General features: G+C 57.8%; 3 protein-coding genes across 6 annotated transcripts; 1 reads left to right on the top strand and 2 right to left on the bottom strand.

Annotated features, from left to right (window-relative positions):
- Positions 1–6,642: 6,642 nt before the first annotated feature.
- Positions 6,643–10,673, bottom strand: PRDX5 (peroxiredoxin 5). Of its 2 annotated transcripts, none has more exons than XM_080640417.1 (8): positions 10,487–10,673; positions 10,151–10,373; positions 9,581–9,856; positions 7,950–8,084; positions 7,325–7,456; positions 7,214–7,252; positions 6,995–7,056; positions 6,643–6,890 (listed from the first exon to the last, which is right to left on the bottom strand). In XM_080640417.1, exons 3-8 carry the CDS (start codon positions 9,743–9,745, stop codon positions 6,785–6,787), a joined length of 639 nt encoding a protein of 212 aa, XP_080496543.1. In that variant the 5' UTR covers positions 9,746–9,856; positions 10,151–10,373; positions 10,487–10,673; the 3' UTR covers positions 6,643–6,784. The 2 variants fall into 2 exon arrangements, with proteins under 2 accessions (XP_080496543.1, XP_080496542.1); XM_080640416.1 differs by having other exon boundaries at positions 10,151–10,412.
- Positions 10,415–11,148, top strand: TRMT112 (tRNA methyltransferase activator subunit 11-2). The gene is made up of 4 exons (XM_080640418.1): positions 10,415–10,546; positions 10,641–10,742; positions 10,836–10,925; positions 11,010–11,148. The coding sequence occupies exons 1-4, from the start codon at positions 10,469–10,471 to the stop codon at positions 11,115–11,117; spliced, it is 378 nt and encodes a 125-aa protein (XP_080496544.1). The 5' UTR covers positions 10,415–10,468; the 3' UTR covers positions 11,118–11,148.
- Positions 11,149–11,237: 89 nt separating this feature from the next.
- ESRRA (estrogen related receptor alpha) lies at positions 11,238–19,805 on the bottom strand. 3 transcript variants are annotated; one of them, XM_080640412.1, is made up of 7 exons: positions 19,680–19,805; positions 17,197–17,533; positions 13,932–14,048; positions 13,641–13,769; positions 13,062–13,229; positions 12,695–12,964; positions 11,238–12,273 (listed from the first exon to the last, which is right to left on the bottom strand). In XM_080640412.1, exons 2-7 carry the CDS (start codon positions 17,519–17,521, stop codon positions 12,014–12,016), a joined length of 1,269 nt encoding a protein of 422 aa, XP_080496538.1. In that variant the 5' UTR covers positions 17,522–17,533; positions 19,680–19,805; the 3' UTR covers positions 11,238–12,013. The 3 variants fall into 3 exon arrangements, with proteins under 3 accessions (XP_080496538.1, XP_080496537.1, XP_080496539.1); XM_080640411.1 differs by lacking the exon at positions 19,680–19,805 and adding an exon at positions 18,962–19,235; XM_080640413.1 differs by lacking the exons at positions 17,197–17,533; positions 19,680–19,805 and adding an exon at positions 18,962–19,092.
- Between the last annotated feature and the right edge of the window lie 18 nt (positions 19,806–19,823).

Consider the following 19,823-nt stretch of genomic DNA (forward strand, 5'->3'; position numbering starts at 1 on the left):
GTCACAGCCGGCCATCATTCCCCTCCCTTACTGCATGGTGTGTAGGGTGTGCAAGACCCCTGATGTGACTGTGGGAGGCACAGGGGCAAGCAGAGCCCCCAGCCGTCTGAACTCGCCTTTCATCCTACACAAGGAGGCGCACGCCGCGCTCACAAGAGACGAGCAGCCCTAGCCGGCTTGGCTCAGTGGATAGAGCATCAGCCTGCGGACTGAAGGGTCCCAGGTTCGATTCCGGCCAAGGGCATATGCCTGGGTTGCGGGCTCGATCCCCAGTAGGGGGTGTGCAGGAGGCAGCCGATCAATGATTCTCGCTCATTGATGTTTCTATCTCTCTCTCCTTCTCCCTTTCTCTCTGAAATCAATAAAGAAATATATTTTAAAAAAAGAGAGAGACGAGCAGCTTCATCTTGGGAGAAGCCACTGGATGTAGTGGTGATGGTTGCACAACTTGGTGAATAGACTAAAAACCACCACATTGTACACTTGTAACGAGTGAATTTTCTGCCCTCACCAGTTTGGCTCAGTGGACAGAGCATCGGCCTGAGGACCAAAGTGCTCGCGTTATAGTCCGGTCAAGGGCCCGCACCTTGCTTGCAGGCTCCTCCCTGGCCCTGGTCAGGCTCGTGCAGGAGGCAACCAATGGATGTGTCTCTCACGTCGATGTTTCTCTGTCTTTCCCTTTCTCTTCCACTCCCCCTAAAAATCCATGGAAAAGTATTCTCGGGTGAGGATTAACAAAATAATAATAATAATAATAATAATAATAATAATAATAATAATGTAAATAACATAATAAATCTGAAAAAAACAATTGAAGTTTCTGATACATGAATTGTGTTAAAAAAAACTCCATCTTTGCCAAAACCGGTTTGGCTCAGTGGATAGAGCGTCAGCCTGCGGACTGAGGGGTCCCGGGTTCGATTCCGGTCAAGGGCATGTACCTTGGTTGTGGGCACATCCCCAGTAGGAGGTGTGCAGGAGGCAGCTGATCGATGTTTCTCTCTCATCGATGTTTCTAACTCTCTATCCCTCTTCCTTCCTCTCTGTAAAAAAAATCAATAAAACATATTTAAAAAAAAAAAACTCCATCTTTAATGAATCTGAGGGTGTGGCCAGGTGGACTAGTTCGGGGAAGGGACGAGGAACAAGCTGTCACCCTCAGCCAATGGGACTGACCTGGGGGCCGTTAGAGCGCGTGGGGCCGGGTAGGAAAGGGAGGGGGGTCTCAGGTGGTGAACGTTGTCGGGGAGATACTGAAGAGGCAGAAGCTGGAGGACCCCCCAGCTAAGGAACTGAGGTGACTGTGGAGACCAAGGTTGCAGGGACAGAGGCTCGGAGAGGGGTCACTGGGGGTATGAGGCAGTGCAGGGATCTGGGACAGCTCAGCCTGTGCCCCCCAAGGCTGACGGGAGCAGCAGGGAAGTGACACTGTCCTCTGGGAGGCCTGGGATCCCCAAGCTCCCTCTGCTCGGGCACAATCCTCCCCCTGTGGTCATGGGGCTCGTTGCTCACCCATACCCTTTCTCCCTTAGTCACAGACCCCTGGTTTGGACACATGGCGCCTGGAGCAAAGGCGACATTTCCCAGTGTCTCATAGTTAGTGCGGCCACGCGAATACGCTCTGCCCAACGAGATGCCAGTGGAAAGGAAGCGTGGCGGCTTCCAGAAAACCTTAAAGCCAGCTGACATGGGTCTTTTATCTCCTTCCTGCTGGCTGGCCCATGACTGCGCCTCCTTGTGTAGGATGAAAGGCGAGTTCAGACGGCTGGAACTCGAGCACCCACATGTTTAAAGTGACAGCGCAGCCAGAGGGGAGGAGCGTGGGTCCCTGATCACCCTGGAGCTGCCACACCAGCCCTAGACTGTCAGCCTCCCCACTGCATGTCTGTGAGCCAAGCCTGTTCAGTCACGGGTCCTCACGTCACTCTCCAGCAAACCAAATCTACTTCAGAGCCACTGCCGTCAATTCCATGGCGAAACAGTGGGAACAGTACCAGGACGCGGGGGAGGATAGCTTTCTCTCTCCCGCCCTTTCCTCGCAGCTTTACTCCGCCCCAAGCATGTGTTGTGTGTCCTGCGCGCCCCATCCTGAGCAGAGCACCTTACCTGTGTCAAGAAAAAAGCTCAAGCAGGGAGGTGATGCAATTATAAATAGAATGGCAGCCCAGCCGTGGCTCAGTGGCTGAGCATTGACCTGTGAACCAGGAAGTCACAGTTCAATTCCTGGTCAGGGCACATGCCCAGGTTTCGGACTCGATCCCCAGTGGGGGGCAGCTGACCAATGATTCTCTCGCTTCATTCATGCTTCTATCTCTCTCTCCTTCTCTCTTCCTTTCTGAAATCAATAAAAAATATATATATATTGCCCTGGCTGGTTTTGCTCAGTGGGTAGAGCGTCGGCCTGGGGACTGAGGAGTCCCAGGTTCGATTCCGGTCAAGGGCATGTACCTTGGTTGCGGGCACATCCCCAGTAGGAGGTGTGCAGGAGGCAGCTGATCAATGCTTCTCTCTCATCGATGTTTCTAACTCTCTATCCCTCTCCCTTTCTCTCTGTAAAAAATCAATAAAATATATTAAAAAAAAAATATATATATATATATATATATATATATATATATATATATATTTTTTTTTTTTTTTAATTAGAATGGCAGATTGCTCTGCATACCCATTAACACCAAGAATCAAGCGTTCACACAGACATGACCCTATCTTCTCCAGAACACACATGCGTGCCCACACACACATTTTCTCTCTCGGCTGTCACTCCCGGGCGCCTGTGTGGCCAAACCCCAAATTCCACCAGCAGGGTCTGTTGCCTCGGGGCCCGCAGCCTCCAATGCTTCGATCATGGTGAGGTGTGGCTGCACCCCAGCCTGGTCTAGGCCAGGAATGCCAGGACCCCTCCAGCCCACGCTTTCTCTCAGAAGCTCAGATCATTGCAGGCGTCCTCAAACTACGGCCTGCGGGCCACATGCGGCCCGCCGAGGACATGTATCCGGCCCGCCGGGTGCCGCTGCCTGTCCTGCTTAGCAGCCGACTCATCCCGGGCCCGCAGTGCGCACAGGAATTTGTTCATAGTTTTTTTTTTTAAACTATAGTCCGGCCCTCCAACGGTCTGAGGGACAGTGAACTGGCCCCCTGTTTAAAACGTTTGAGGACCCCTGCTCTAGGGCCTGGCAAACATTCCCCCTGGAGACATCTTCCCAGATCCTTAGGTGAGACTTCAGGCACCAAATAAGATACGGAGGGTCCTGGGGACCTGGAGGCAGCAGACAGGAAGAGAGCCACTTGCCCCGTTATACTGATGAGGAAACTGAGGCACAGGAGGCACAGTCACAAAAGTCCTTGGTGACAGGACTGAGCTTGGACCTCTCTCTGCCCTCCTAGCGCTTCCCCCACCGACGTGGGCCGCACGGGAGGCGGGGGCTCTTTTTATCGGTTTCTATAACCGCTTATCGGGCACTTACTGTGCGCTAGGCACTGTGCCGAACACGCTCCGTCAATTGTCTCATCGGTTCCCCTGTGACGTGGGCTGGACTTTTCTCACTTCAAGGTGAGGGAAGTGGGGTCAAGGGAGACGAACGCACCTGCCCGAGATCACCAGCTTCTCGGTAGCAGGTCAGCATTCGCAGCCTGGAGGTCTCGGCCCAAAGCCTGGTGGCCCCGCTCTGCTCTGAGGCTTCCAGACGGGGGTGGAGGGCTCACCTGCAATTCCTGGAAGGACTCCAGGGATTCCATGAAACCGTTAAGCGGCACGTAGGTGTCTGTGTGTGCACATGCACACACGTGTGCAAGCATGCATTTTCTAAGGGAACGGGCATTGCTCTTGGCAGCACTTCAAAGGAACTCGACTTACCAGAAAAGGCCCAGGACCACGGACGCTGAGCAAAACCCTCGGCCTGGGGGTCAGTCAGCTTTGCTGTCTGGGGCAGGTCACGACAGACAGGAGGGTTTTATTTGGAGATATGTTTCAAGGTGGGGCATAGGTTGGTTGACTTTTTTTAAACACGTTTTTATTTATTTCAGAGAGGAAGAGAGGAAGGGAGAGGGAGAGATAGAAACATCAGTGATGAGAGAGAATCATTGATTGGCTGCCTCTTGCACGCCCCAAACTGGGGATGGAGCCTACAACCGGGGCATGTGCCCTGACCAGGAATTGAACCTATGGCCTCCTGGTTCATAGGTCAATGCTTAACCACTGAGCCACACCGGCCATGCTGGTTAGTTGATTTTAACATTTCCCCTCATCTACAGGTCTGAAACCTGGCCTGCCCGCCAGCAGCGCGGCCCTATTCTCGTCACGCGATAGATCTGGGGCCACTACCGCAGCTCGCAGGGCACGCCCACCTGGCAAGCGGGACCATACGGCCAGCAGCCAGGGCCACCGAGGCCAAGGCCCCGTCTCCCCCCACACCCTGTGATCATCATGCTGTCCACAGGGGCCACCTGAGCCTGGACCCCTCACCCACCTAAAGGCCCAGCCAGTGGCAAGAAGGACACTTCCTCTCGGGGCCTTGCTGGGCCTCGGCCAGGAGGGAGCAAACAGGCAGCTGAGGGGCAGCGATGGAGCCTGGGCTTGCCTATTAGCAAGCAGCTGCCAGGGCGACACAGGTCTGCTGCAGGGGATGGGGGCACCAGCGACCGACTCGGGTGCTCTCTCCACCTGGAGTTCAAGACCACCACTGGTACGCACACAGGTGACGGGATGCCTCCGTTTGCTCATTTGTGTGACAGGAGAATTAAGAGAGTGTAGTCCAGGAAAGAAAGGGCCTTTCTGCCATCAAGTCAAAGACAGCGCTGTGACAGGGAGGTCAGCCCCCGCCCTGCCCCAGTCCAGGACCCTGGAGGAACAGCAGGGAGAGGGAGAGAACTGAAGGGGCAAAGGTCAGAGGGTGGGCCCCCATGCTGAGTACCCTATCCACGTGAATACCACCCCAACCTCCCAGCCCCTTAGGTCCCAGAAGCCCCCTTCCTCCCAGCACCCAACAGGTGGCCACGTAGCAGCCCCCACCTGCAGGATCCATGCGGCTGCGTTCTTTCCTGCACTGCTCACCTGGTGCCTCTCCCTGACTCCCATCCAGCTCGGCCTCCACACAGGCCAGGGACGAACCTGACCCGACGCGGCCCTGCGGCTATCCTTCACTGGCCTGGCTCCCAGCATCCTCTCCCTCAGCTGTGTGCGTTGTGTGGGGCCGCAACTTGGGGCCACCCCACCTGCACACCTACAGCCGCCGGACCCCTCTCCCGGAGCACCGATGCCACGGCCTCAAGGACTGTGTCCTCCAAAGGCCTCTCCTTACCCTTCTCCCTGACCTCCAGTGAGTGCAGCCCGCCTGGTCGGCCCTGGGGGCGGGGAGGAGGCTCCGAGCTGGTGCTGGCTGGACCGGGCGGGGCAGCACTAGGTGAGTCAAGCTGGACACACAGGCACACCTCACTTCACTGCCCTTCACAGAGGAGGCATTTTTTACAAATTGAAGATAAGACCCTCCACCAGCAAAGAGATTAGCGCTGGCTTTATTAGGGTGGTTGGGAACCCACCCCTAGGTCCGAGGCACGCCCGTACATCAGACCTCAGAGAGCCCTCCTTCCCCCGGGGACAGGGAAGGTGTGCCTGTACCAGCCCCCATCATCTAGGGCTAGAGGACCATCTCAGACCAACCCGGAGGCCAGAGGCAAGCGTGCAGGACCCATTCTTCTCAAGAATGTGCTTCGAACGCTAAGACATCTCAACTTTTATTTCCTCTGAACACTCTGGGTATTGCCTCATTGTGTTTCTGGTTTGCAAACCCTAAGACCTTTGAATAAATCTTCATCATTTATTTCTAGTTAAAACCTCCTGATTTCATCTACGCTCCGTCAACATAGCCCACCTGAATTGCCCCCCACCCTGTACCCCGCACCCCACCCCACCTTGGGCTGTGAGCTCCCAACACAGCAGGGGCCTAATAATCCTGCTTGCTGCTAAGTCCATGGCTTCCCGGGGACAGAAGGCAAAGGCCCAAGAGCGGGGCCTGCAGAAGGCAACAGCCCAGCCCCAAATCCCACTGGCCTCCCTGATCCCAGCTGCTCACAGTACACCCGCCAGGGGTCAGGCCTTACCATCATCTTCTCCCCTCCACACTTCACCTAGTCCCCTCTTCCAAGGAGCCCTCCTGGACTGAACCAGCACTGCCTCTACTGATGAAGCCTTCTGCTTGTCAGATGGTCCCAAGGTGCCTTCCTGGGATGTGGGTGCTCCTGGGAAGGGTTCAACAGTCTGAAAAAATGGTGGGGCTGGGGCATGACCCAGGTTGGGGAGTGCCTAGAGCCGAAGTTCCTAGCCTAGAGTTTATGGTCTAAATGAGATCAACCCGCACCCAGAGATCAAATGCAGACGTCTGGGTAGAAGCCAAGCTCTCGTCTGCCTGGGGCCTTTCCAGATCTGCCCCCTCTGGTCTGCTCCTTCCCTTGCTCTTCAGAACACGGGCCTTTCTCTGCTTGCAGACTGTTCTTCATAACTCCTCCTCCAAGAGGCCTTCCCTCACCACCTCCAAAATTCAGTCAAGGTCCCCTATAGTAGTCCCCCTTCAGTCCCTGCCCACTGCCCTCACAGCTACGACTGCCATGAGGCCTGGGCCACAGCGAATCAGCAACTCAAAATCAAGGAGACAGACAGAAGTGTTTATTGCAGAAATCTGGCCAAGGCTTCAACTTGGAGGCCAGCTGAAGCTGGACTGGGCCCTGCCCCTGGCTGGGCAGGTGTGGGAGGAAAAGGCAGAAGGAGCACGTCTGGGCCAGGGCCTCAGAGCTGCGAGAGGATGTTGGGGGCCAGGCTGCAGGTGAGGCCTGTGCCATCTGGCTCCACATTGAGGGACTTCACTACACCATCCTCTATCACCATGGAGAACCTGCCAGAAAGAGGGCAGGGCCCGTTACAAGAGCTGGGCCTGGAGGCTGGGAATAGAGAGGGAGGGTGGCGGGGGAACCCCACAGGGGAACCTCCCACTTTTACCTCTTGAGCCGTCGATTCCCAAAGAGTGACACCAACGAGTCATCCAGTAACAAATCTGTCTCCTAAGAAGAGAGACACAAACAAGGGTCAGGAACCCCAAGAACAGCCAAACTCCCCAGCTGCTCCCCACATTGGTCATGACCCTCTAAATTCCTGCTTCCAAGGCCTGGTAGAGGGACCCCAGTCCAGCTGCAGGGGTGGGGTGGGGGTTGCACTCACCTTCCCAAAGGCCCCCGTGGGGTCAGCCAGAAGCCGAATCTAAAGAGAAAGTCAAGGTCACAGAAAAATCTCCTGCCTGGCCCCGGACCCCCTGCAGGACCCACAGCTCACCTTGCCTTCTGTGTTGTGGGCTCGTCCCCACTCTTCAGTCACAAAGACATCATTAACACTCAGACATGCCACCACCTGGACGCCCTTGGCCTTCAGAGCCCCAGCCTGCTCCACAAACCCTGGCAGGTGAGTCTGGGGCGGGAAAACAAAGACTCAGCAAAGGGACAACTGCCTCCACTCCTTGGTCTATGCTTCATCTCCAGGTCTTTCTCACTGTCCTGCTCCAACACCTTTCATCAGACAACGAGAACTGCGTAAGCCACGGTTCCTTTTAGCCTTGGCCACGGGGGAGCTTGGATCCATACTTAAGATTTCTGTGGTCAAGACCGTGAATTTCCTGTAGGCATAATTATGTCTTATTTACCAAATACCTTCCACAGTGCCCGTCAGCCAGCAGGATCAATGAGAGGTGTTGGGTTTCATTGTAATACCCTTTCTTCTACGCTCCTGAGACCATTACCTTTCCACAGCCTCTGTTTGTTTTCTGAACACTCTGCTACGTTAACCGTCATATCACCTGCACACTACTGCTGCAAGCTGCTGCAGGACAACGTGGAGGGCTATGAACAATGCAGACATGTGCACAAGTTCCCAACTGCTGAGCCCCAGAAGGGCAGGGCCTCACCTTGGAACAACCCGGGGTAAAGGCTCCAGGGACTCCAAACAGCACCCCCTTCTTGCCCTTGAACAGCTCCGCCAGGTCCACCTTGTTCCCAGGCTGCCCTTCAAATACCACCACAGATGGGATGGCATCTCCCACCTAGAGGGAAGGACACAAGTTAAGGGTCAGGGAGCGCGGGACAAGCAGGGTGGTCAAGGGAAGGGCAGCAAACCAAGAGCCAGGGGGACCGAGGGCCTGGAAGCCAGGACTGGTGAGGCCAGGGCTGACTCATGGCAGGATGTCTGAACCTGTCAGAGCTTCCAGAGGCCCCTCCCAGTCTCCCTCCCTCTCCCCCCACTGCCTAGTTACCCCACATCCTCCAGGTTTCAAGTTGGCCCTATTCCTCTTTGAGGGCCTGTTGGTAACAACAGAAAAAGGGAGAGAACGCCTAGGAGGTGTTGCAAGGAGTTGCAACACCTCGCAACAAGCTTTCTGGGTTACAGGAAACAAGTGGGATAACTGGGCAGGAGAAGGAGGGTCAGGGGGCTCTATGGGGGTGGGGGGGCTGAAAAATGGAGGGAGAGGATCCTGGCCCGTCTATGTCCCATCCTAAGATAAGAACAGCAGAAGGCAGGGAAGGTTTGGTTGGTTGTTTTTTGTTGTTATTTTTTTTGGGGGGGTGCGGTTGTGGGGGTACATCCAGGGGGTATAGAGTAAAAATAGTAACCTCTTGCCAAAACCGTTGGATAGAGCGTAGGCCTGCGGACTGAGGGGCCCCGGGTTCGATTCCGGTCAAGGGCATGTACCTTGTTTGCGGGCACATCCCCAGTGGGAGGTGTGCAGGAGGCAGCTGATCGATGTTTCTCTCTCATCGATGTTTCTCTCTCATCGATGTTTCTAGCTCTCTATCCCTCTCCCTTCCTCTCTGTAAAAAATCAATAAAATATATTAAAAAAAAAAAATAGTAACCTCTTGAAGGGAAAGATCAGCCTACCTGGGAGTGTGTGAGGGAGTCATGGCAGGAGGGAGACAAGAGGGAGGGAAGTCGGAGTTGGGATAGGATGAAGCAGAGGGAGGAGGAGGTCTCAGAAGAGTGTGGGTTCAGCATGAGAGAGTGACACGCTGGGCTAACGCGAGGGGGGGAGAGATTAGCTGGCGTGGAATGGGGGAGGCATGGCAGGGCTCTAAGAGACAATGTTTCAGAAGATGGGGTGAGTGAGGCCCGATAATAACCTGATAAAAGCATGCAGGAGGGTACAGCGGGGTTATGTATGGGGGTTGAAAGGGGACCCTGGCGCCGAGGAGGTCCCAGAAGGTGGGAAGGCCATGGTATTCCATCGCCTGAATAGGGTTGAGCCCCCATCACAGGGTGTCGCGGTGAACGTGGAAGAGAAGGCTCGAAAGCCTCAGGGGCAGTCTCGGGAGATGGTGCACGAAACCCTTAAAACTGGAGAGAACGGTGGGGTTTGTTGAGAGGTATGGGGGACAGACGACGGGAGGAGCCTCTAGGGCGGCCGAGAGAGGTCCCCAGGGCAGGAAAAGAGGGAGGCCGGGAGGGTTTGGGGCTGGGGCCGCGGGCGGGACGGAGGGCCTTGGAGAGATGGAGGGAGACGGGGAGAGGGAGTCAGGCCTGGCCGGACTAGGCCCATGGTCACCTTGATCGGGGCCATAGCGACAGCGGCTCTTCTGAAACCGCGGGCTCTGCTGAGCGTCCACTCTAGGCCTCCTTCCACGCACCCTCCGCCTCCCGCTGCTGCCGCACAACGGACGGCGACCGCACGGGCGAGTATGGAGCCCGATAGAAGGCCCAGGATGCACATCCCGGGAGGCCCCACACCGGGTATTGAGGCCACAACCGCCCTGCACCGCCTCCGCCCCGCCCCCGCGCGGCCGCGGGAGGCGGGGCCTGGATCGCCGTGCCGCAGCGGAACCTGCAAAAGGCGGGGCCTCAGACCACCGCGGGGTGGGCCGCCTCCAAAGCGCGGGCAGGGGCGGGCGTTGGGGAGGAGCTGGCAGGACGGGCTTATTTGCATTTGGGGCTGGGCTGATGGGCGGGGCCTTCGGCAGCCGGGCGGCTTATTTGCATACGAGGAGGGGCGACGTTGTTTTGACGCGCCTAATTAACGGGTTGGGGCAGGGGAACCGTTCCTTCACCGAAAGCGAGGGGCAAGAGACGACGGTTCCGGGCGCCTGCGTAGAGTAAAACACGCTTATTTCGCACTCACCGAAGGGCCCCGGCACTGCGACTTTCTTACGTACAACCTGCACTGCACAGGATTTGTAGCGAGTGGAGGTTTGGCTCAGTCACAACCACGGGGCCTGCCCCGAGACAACCTCCCCGGGATGCTTCCGGTAGCCACGCGTGACGCGAAGAAGCCTTGGCAGGACCTGCGCTCCCGTGAGCACCAGAAGTTCCAGCAACTTAGGCCGCTTCCGCTCCTCCCGGCCCTGCAATAGGATAGAGAGCGGGGCGGCCCCGGAAGTGACCTAGCGGAGTGCCTGTCTCCTTCCGGTTCCGGCCGGGGAAAGAGTGTTGCGGCGACATGAAGCTGCTTACGCACAATTTGCTGAGCTCGCACGTGCGAGGAGTGGGACCCCGTGGATTCCCGCTGCGTCTCGAGGTACCGCACGGGGGACGCTCGGGCGCCCGTCTCCCGGGAGGGATAGGGGAACCAGGCACCGATCCCTGCCCAACCAAACCCCTCCGTCCTGCAGGCTACCGAGGTCCGCGTCATCCCGGTGGAGTTCAACCCGGACTTCGTGGCTCGAATGATACCCAAAGTGGAGTGGGCGGCGCTTTTGGAGGCGGCCGATCACGTGAGGACCCTCCCCCTGCCCGTGCGCGCCCAGCCCTTTGCTCCTGGCCAGGGTTGGGGATGCCCAGAGATAATTTAGGTCTCTTGCCCACAGTTGCGTCTGGTCGAGGTGCCCAAAGGGCCGATTCAGGGGTATGAGAAAGATGAGACGTTTCTGAGGAAGATGCACCACGTGCTGCTGGAGGTGAGACTGGGCTGTCACTTGCTTCCTGGCTAACAGCCGTACTGGGAGGCTGCCAGTGCTCAGCTCTCCCCCACTTCCCCGCAGGTGGAGGTGGTGGAGGGCACCCTGCAGTGCCCAGAGTCTGGACGTGTGTTCCCCATCACCCGCGGAATCCCCAACATGCTGCTGAATGAGGAGGAAACCGAGACTTAATCGTGCCAGGCATTCGTTTTTCATACTGTGACCATGTGTGTTTTTATGTATATCTTGTTGGTTAGTTTTGTCACGTGTATTCCCAGCTCTTGACCCAGTGATACGCCACACAGTGTTCTTGAGCTTGATATATATGTTTTTCTCATTAAAGGTTCAAAACCAAAAGCGGTTTCTCTTTGCAACAAATATACATTAAAATAGAGTCTCTGTACAGCCAAGGGCTCTGGGCCCCGGCTTGCCCCATGTCCCTGCGCCTCCCTGGCCAAACCCAAAAATAAATATAGTGTTATTGCTCTGCAGGGCATAGAGGCAGTGCTCTCCCTACCCCCTGAGGAGCCTGGGTGGGAGCTGATGGGGGACCCTGGCCCACCCCAGGGGTCCAGGGGCTGGAGCCTGCTTGGAGTTATTGCTTCAAGGGGTGGGGGGGCAGAATGCCCAATGCAAATGATGAGAGGAGCCAAGGGGGCAGGGGCCTTTGCTCTCCAAATTTCCCTCTGCTCTGGAGAGGGGGTCGGATTAAGCAGCAGCAAAAGCATCACCCACTGGGAGACTGTGGCCTCCACTCCCTTCCCTCCCTGAGATCAGGCTTCTGCCCCCCTCCCCCACACATCCCCTGCAGCCCCCTATGGCTTCCACAGCACCCCCTACACTCTGGGGGCACATTATGGCTTGCAAGGGGCAGCACTGTGCCCAGAGCCTGGGCACACACGTTCCCAGCTTCTAACACCCCCGAAGAAGGGGGAGGGGAGGGCGTAGGGCCTGCTCCCAGGGACTGATGATATTGCCTTGGCCCTGCCAGCAGGCTGTGGCACTGCCGACCCCAGCTCTGCCCCCTTGGGGCTGACCCCATGCTGGGCGGGTCCTGCCAGCACTCCCACCCATGCCCACCCCTTGCCTCAGTCCATCATGGCCTCAAGCATCTCCAAGAACAACTTGTGCATGGGCACCTTGCCCTCCAGCTTCACCCCATAGAAATGGGCCAGCACTTTGCCCGCTGTCTGGCGAAGGAGTGGTAGTGTAAGCAGCAGCCTGCCTGCCCGCCGCCTCTCAGCACCCCCTCCGGGGCCTGCCCGGCCTGCTTCATACTCCAGCAGGGCCTCATGGAGAGCTTCTCGCAGCTGCTCCACAGCCTCAGCATCTTCAATGTGCACAGAGTCTGCAAGGAGTGGGGAGAGAGCTGTTGACACGGACCATCTCCAGGAAGGAGAGAGCCCGCATCTGCTTGGGCACCGAGGGATGGAGCCTACACAGGAGCCAGACACAGATTTGTTGATTGCCTGACTGAGGCAACACTCACTGCTTGTGCCCATGAGCCAGGGCCCACCCTTTCTCAACTAGGGTGCCCTCTTGTCCTCCCTACCTCCCCTCCCACTAAGTGGTTCACCTTTCCAGTAAGTATGGCGCTAGGGTTCAAAGTCCTAGGTGCAGTTCCTGGGCCTGCGCTTGCCTTGCTTTGTGGCTTGCAGCAAGTCGCTGTTCTTCCCTGTGCCTATTTCCCTGTCTGCAAAATGGGCCTGCGCCACCATGAGAGCTATGGAGGGCCCTCTGGAGACTCGTCAGGACCTGCCCAGGCTCACCTGAGTTGGCAAGGGCCAGGGCCTTCAGCAGGACATACTCCTCCCGCTCCAGCCGCAGGGCCTGCAGTCGCCGCACTAGCTGCAGCAGGGCAGCCCCGAGTTCCCCCAGGCCAGCTGCTCGTGCCCCCTCTTCATCCAGGACCAGGTCCTCAGCGAAGGCCAGCTCATCCTGCAGCGGCAGTGAGCGCTGGGCCACACCCAGCACCAGTACCTCCATCCATACGCTCTGCAGTACTGACATCTGGTCCGACAGTGACAGTGACGAGAAGCCTGGAGGACCATGGGGAGCACACCGGGCTGAGCAGGTGCACCAGAGCCAGGCCTGGCCTGGCCTACCCAGGGGAGCCCGCATCACCCGGCCCCTTACCTGGGATGCTCTTGGCCCAGCTGATGGTGACCACAATCTCTCGGTCAAAGAGGTCACAGAGGGTAGCTACGGCTGGGAGGTGTCCATCAGGGCCCGCTGGGTCGGGCATGGCATACAGCTTCTCAGGCTCTACCACCAGCAGGTGGGACACCAGTGCATTCACTGGGGCTGCAGTGACAGTTGGAAGAGGCACTCGAATTCATCACCTTGCAGGCCCTTTGGAGTCAAACATCTCCCAGAGTCAGTCCCCCCGTGGCTTCCTCCACAGCCACTGGTCAGCAGGCTCAGACACCTTTCTCCAGGGAGGGCTCTGCCTAACTCCCAGGGGAAATCAGTCTGTTGTGAACAGGTTCTGAGTGTTAGGAAACCTTTCCCTGTTCCCAGCTATACTACTCAGGACTGACAGAAAAAGGTCTTTTCAAAAATGCTTTTTGGGGAAAACGGATAAGTGAATAGATGGAGGGAAAAGTGGGGTCCCAGTGCCCAAAATAACTCCTATCCTCAGTGAATGACACCAGATAGGCCTCTTGCGTCCTAGCACAATCCCGACCCTAGAGCTCCAAGGACCCACCGACTCACCTGTCTTCCGAGGGCCTCCAGCTACTGCCAGGGGTCCGGCAGGGAAGGGTCCTGGGAAGGGCAGTGGATCCACCTCTGGTCGCCGCTTGTACTTCTGTCGCCCACCCCGGACACGGTCCAGACGTACCCCTTGAATTGTAGGACAGGGCTGTGTCCTAGAGGCTGGGGGTGGCTTGCTCTACAGAGCCCTCCTGCCCAATCCATTCCACCAGAATGTCTCAGGCTTTGCCCTCTCCAGCCCCATGCGTCCAGCTCCCCCAACCCTTGCCAAGGCTCCTGCCCAGTACTCACCTTCTTTGAGCATGCCCACCCGCAGGCACTTGGTGAAGCGACAGGCCTGGCAGGCCTTGCGTCTCCGCTTGGTGATCTCACACTCATTGGAAGCCGGACAGCTGTACTCGATGCTCCCTGCCAGGAAGAGGCAGGGCTCCAGTGGCGGCCTCCCAGGGCCTGGAGGAGGCCCAGCAGACAGGAGAGCCCTGACTCCCCGGGCAAGCACAGGTCTGGGGAGAGCAGGAGTGCCGTGAGTGGGGCCGGGAAGCCCGGGGCAGTGAGGACAATGGCTGCTGGGCTGGGGGCCCCTGTCTGGGCAAAAGGGCTGGGACCAGGGGAGTCCGGCTGCATCTGCCCCAAGCCTCTTGTCCAGCCACATCTCTGGGTCTCCTGCCCTCATCTGCTCTCTTCCAGGGTGACAATGGCCTCTCCATTGCTACCTCTCATGGGCAATTCTCATCTCCATCTTCCATGGCCTAAAGGGGTACCTAACACCGACTCCTAGGAACCGAGACACTGTTCTTCTTTTGCTTTTCGGACACCCTCCTGGTTTCCGTGCCACCCACTGGCCACTTTGGGGGCTCTGTGCATCCCCTGTGCTCCTTCCACTGAAGAACCTCAGGCTGCCCTCAGACCTCGTCTGCACTGACTCATTCCCATGCTGATCGTACCTAAGTCGTGGGCTTTCAAATTTGTATCTCCTGCCTAGACCTGCCCAAACTAGACTCGCATCCACTGCCTCCTCGACATCTCGCATGTCTGTCTAGAAGGCCGCACAAGCCTAACCTGTCCGAAAGGGAGCCCATGCTGTACCCTCCAAAAGCTGCAACTCCATCCGTCAGCTGCTCACGCAGACACCTAGGAGACATCTCTCATTCTGTCTCCCGCCCCAAATCCAACCCATCAGCTGATCCTGGTGGGCTTTACCTCCCAATATGGCCTCCTGCTCTTCTCATTCTGTCTCCCGCCCCAAATCCAACCCATCAGCTGATCCTGGTGGGCTTTACCTCCCAATATGGCCTCCTGCTCTTCTCATTCTGTCTCCCGCTCCAAATCCAACCCATCAGCTGATCCTGGTGGGCTTTACCTTCCAATATGGCCTCCTGCTCTTCTCATTCTGTCTCCCGCCCCAAATCCAACCCATCAGCTGATCCTGGTGGGCTTTACCTCCCAATATGGCCTCCTGCTCTGCCCTTGCCTGAGGCACGTGATTAAACCTAAGTTAGATCCCGTCCCTCCCCTGCTCAAACCCTCCAGTGATTTCCCTTCTCAGAGTAAAAGCCCAGTGCACCCTGTGACCTGAGGCCTGCACCCCTGTTCCTCACCCCTCTGACCTCTTCCTCCTTGTACTCTGTTCTGGCTCCAGGCCCCTATCTCAGGGCCCACAGCTCGCTTTCTCCTTCAGGCTCTGCCTGTGGTCACCTCGCGGAGGCCTTCCCTGGCCACCTGCGAGGGGCGGGGTGATGAGGGTGCCACATGCCCCTCTGTGGACATCTCCGGTGCTGGCCTCTGCTGGGGAGTTTCTCATCAGCTCTCAGCACCATCCAATATGCTACCTGTGTACCTATTTATCTTCTTTATCACCTGTCTCCTGACTTCAGTGTGAGCTCCCTGAGGGCCAGGGCTGTCCCCATGAGGGGAAAGGCCTGGCACTTAGTGGGCGCTCATAACTGGTGCATGACAGCAACCCTCCCAGCCTCGCAGGACTACTTCAAGGGCTGAATGACACACCAGCCAACATGCCCTTCGCATGTTTCTCCTACACCCTACCCACGCTTCCACTCTCAGCTCGGGACACCCCCTCGGGGAAGCCCTCCAGAGCTCCAGACCCAGCCAGGCTCCTTGGTACCCGCCCCGCTCCTCGCTCTCCAGCACGCACACAGCTGTGCTGTAACAACTGTGTGCAGTGCATTGATTTCCCTCCCCTCTGCCAGAATGTAAAGTGTCTGAGGACCGCCGTCCTGCCTTAGTCCCCGTGTCTGGAACCGTGACCAGGGCAGCAAAGCCCAGGTTTGCCGAGGCTCTGGCAGCTGCCTTGGGGCCTATCCGGACACTTCCATACACCAACCGTGTGACCTTGAACAAGTCCCGCAAGCCCCCGAACCCTCAGTTTTCTCATTTGTAAAACTGGGGTGGTAGGAACAGTACTTCTTATAAAGGTGAGTGGTGAGAAGGAGGTAACTGAAGCACCACATTTAGCAAGGTTCCTAACACCTACATATCAATAGGTGGTTATTTATGGCCAGTGCTCAATAAATATCTGTCAACTGAATCAGCAGAGAATGAAGGGCCCCAGGGTGGCCAGGAGACACCTGTATCTGAACCTGTTGGCTCCCGGGCTTCAGAGACAGAGGGAGCACAGGGGTTTTACACCCGTGGGTGTTGGCAACGGCAAAGTCAAAATGGCTTGTATGTCACAATCCTTCGTGAGGCACCTGTCCAAAGTCCAGTTATTAGGAATAAGCAGAGGCAGCAGTCTGGCATTTTAGAGCTCGACTCTGGACCTGAATTGACCCAAGTTCAAATCCTAGTTCTGCCATTTTCTACCTTTAGGACTTGGACAAAGTTTTAAAAACCTCACTGGGCCTCAGTTACAATATTGCTGGCACCTTGCAGGTTGCTGTGGGGGGAACAGGTCATGAATGTACTCAAGAAATGTTCTCAAAAATTATCCATGTTACAGCCCCAAAGCAACCAGAGGTTTACATGAAAGTATAAGGAACAGGCACATCCCAGGTACTGCTTATCACATCACCACCTTGCTCACTCATATTTTAATATGCTTTCCTGAGTGAGAGAAATCCCCTGAGTACTATCAGCAGGGCGCCTAATAGTCTTTTTAAAGTTAGGTTCTGAAATAGGATGTAGCCCCTCTCGGCTATAAGAACCTGTGCTGACGCTGTTTTGGGGGCGGAAGTGGGGATGTTCTATGCTAGTGAGACGCCAGTAGCTGCCCGAAGCAAGAACAACGTTTAGAAGCAGGCAGAGGCTGTCTCGAGTTGTTCAGAGCCACTGTGGACGGTGCTGGGCCTGTCACACCCAGAAACGAAGCGTGGGAGACATCCTGAGTCCTCGCCCACATCCCACATCCAACCTATCAACATCCTGGTGGCTCTGTTTAACTTTTAAGGGGAAGAGCATTCCTCGGAGGTAAGAGGGCTGGGAGGACCAGGCTGCCAACCCCAAGTGGTAGTCTGGGGGTCTAGTGCCACTCAGCAGGGCACCAATTGGGTCGTGCCAGGCCCAGCGGGCAAAGGGCACAGAAGTGGGGGTAGGGGCTCACCCTGGATGGTCCTCTTGAAGAAAGCTTTGCAGGCCTCACAGGACGCCACACCATAGTGGTAGCCCGAGGCCACGTCTCCACAGACCAGGCACAGGCGTTTAGGCAGGGAGCTGAGCACCAGCTTCCCACCACCCTGCTCACCAGGCCCAGACCCCTCCCCATCCTCCTCTTCCTTGTGGCCTGGAAGGTGGCGAGTGGGAGCTGGGCCAGGGGCCAGGGCTACAGGGGGCTCGGTCTCAGTCTCCGAGGAACCCTTTGGGCTGTCTGGGCTGGCTGGTTCTGCCTTGATGTAGAGAGGCTCAATGCCCACCACCTGGCTGGACATGGCGCTGGTCACCTGTGGGGAGAAGCCTGTCAGGTCACAGGGAGGTGCTGGATGGGGGATGGAGAGACACCCTGCCACCCTGGTTGCCCAACCCCACAGTATCAGTGAGGGGGAAGGAGGAGGTACAGAGTCCAAGGAAGGGCTGCCCATGAAAAGCGGGGCCTCCCCCCCCTTGTTGCCATGGGAATAGAGTCTCCAGAGCCTCCAGGGCCAGTAACTGACAGCAAGTTGGTCCCATTTAGGAACCTGCAAGAGACTTAGAAACCCCCTACTCCTGTTCAGGCCAGGGAGCAGGGTAACCTTGGCCCCAGGCGACCTTCAACTAGAAATGGGATACCCTCTCAATTTTCTCCAGACAGGGACCTCGATCTCCCTCTCACCTGTGTATCCCCCATTCCAGAGCGCAAAGAGAGGTACACAAACCCAAGGGCAGTTGGATGTGCTCACACATGTGTGTTCACACCCTCACACACTCCCACTCACCTGGGTTGTCAGGTGTCCTCACACGCTCATTCAACATGGCCTTTCCCAAGCCCGGTTCTCATTCATGCTCACTCACTCCTCCCAAGTGCATAGCTCATCAACAAAATCGCACTCAAGACTCATAATCACACACTCACTCTTACACGCTCACTCCCACGCTCACCTTGCCCCCACACTAACAGGCATAGACCCTCGAGGAAACCCATTCAGATCTTTCACACCTGACACACTGCCCCGTCCTGTCCCAAAAGCCCACTCCAAGGCACACCAACCGGCGCGGCTCCACCTCCTTGAACATCCCCCACACCCCGCCCGCCAGCACGTTCACTCGTTCACTTCGGCTGCCGCAGAGTCCTCCTCCTCCGAGGCGCCCCGCCCCCCCGACCCGTGCACACCTATGGGAAGTTGCCTAAAGTTGCAGCGTTCCCCTCCCCCTCCGCCCGCGGGGGACCTCTATCAGGTTATCAGGAAGTAAATGGGCAGTGCCAAGGAGGAGGAAGTTCTCCCCAGCCGGTGCGATGACCTTTGACCCAGAGAGGAGGGAGGCCCAAGGCCCCTACGAGCGCCCCCACGTGGTCTTCAAAGCCCCTTCCCCGACAGGGAGCCCTCCCCATCTTCCACCCCGGCCCGCCCCTGGGACTTCGGCAAGCTCCAGGGGACGTATTGAACCCTGCCCTAGGACGGGATCCGAGGCCCAAGCCCGACCCTGGCTTAGGACTTGAAGCCGGAGCCGAAGCCGGCCCCTGCCCCAGGCCGGCACACTGAGACTGGACGGCAGATCCCGCCCGGACCCTGACCTCGTCTGGTTCTCCACCGGGTCCCGACCGAGACCCAGGCCGGACCCCGCCTGGAGCCCGCCCCCCGCCCGCCTCCCTATGAAATCGCCAGCCGCGCTCGCACATGGCCCCCGCCCCCTCCCGCCCACCTCCCCATTGGCAGTCCCCTCCGCCCCCGGACCTGGGGCTCCGGCAGGGCGGGCGGGCAGGCATGGGGGCCGAGCGGCCGGGAGCGCCGGGGTAAGCCGGGGGCCGCTGGCGGCCCCTCCTCCGCCGCCTCCTCGGGCCGCGCCGCCCCGCCGCGCCGCGTCCCCTCACTCGGCGGCGCCGCCGGCGGCTTGTAGGACACAAAAGGACATCGCGGCCGCTTCCTACTCCGCTTCCTCCAGCTGACAGCGGGGGCGGGGCCGGCCGTGCGCATGCAAAGCAGGGGGCGGGGCCTGGCGCCCTATGCTAATCAGACAAGTGGAGAAGGCAGCGCCTCAGTGCCGGGACGAGTCGGGAAGTGCCGGCGAAGCCAGCGGGCGGGCTTTCGCGGAGGTACCGCCCCGTCGCCGCAAGCCACGGCGGCGCACTCGCGTACGGGCCTCCGAGGGGGGCGTGACCAGGGGAGACGCGAAGTGGCTCGGGATGGGGGTGGGGCCAAGAACGCTTTTACGAAACGAAGGAGGCGGGGCGCGCTGTGCGCGAGAGGAGTGGGCGAAGGCGCCCCGTGAGACCACAGGCTCCTGTAAATGAGAGGCCTGACTAGCGGAGAAGCGACATCTGCATATGCATGAGGGGCGGAGCCTAGCATGCCCTAGCTGGAAGGCAAGTGCTGCCCACTTTCCCTTTTTCCCTTTCCCCCCCAGATAACACCGTCGAGACCCTTGGACCAAAGGCCCAATATCCCTCCAAACCTGCGGAATCCGGGATGGGAGAAGCAGATCTACAACATGCAAGAAGTCCTGGATTTCGAGTCCCGGGAAGGCGGAGCTGATATGGCCCCAACGGAGAACGCTCAAGGTCACTGCGGTGACCGAGTGAAGGTCATGGGGAAAGGC

This window comes from Plecotus auritus (assembly GCF_963455305.1).
Source record: "Plecotus auritus genome assembly, chromosome: 9".
Classification (NCBI taxonomy): domain Eukaryota; kingdom Metazoa; phylum Chordata; class Mammalia; order Chiroptera; family Vespertilionidae; genus Plecotus; species Plecotus auritus.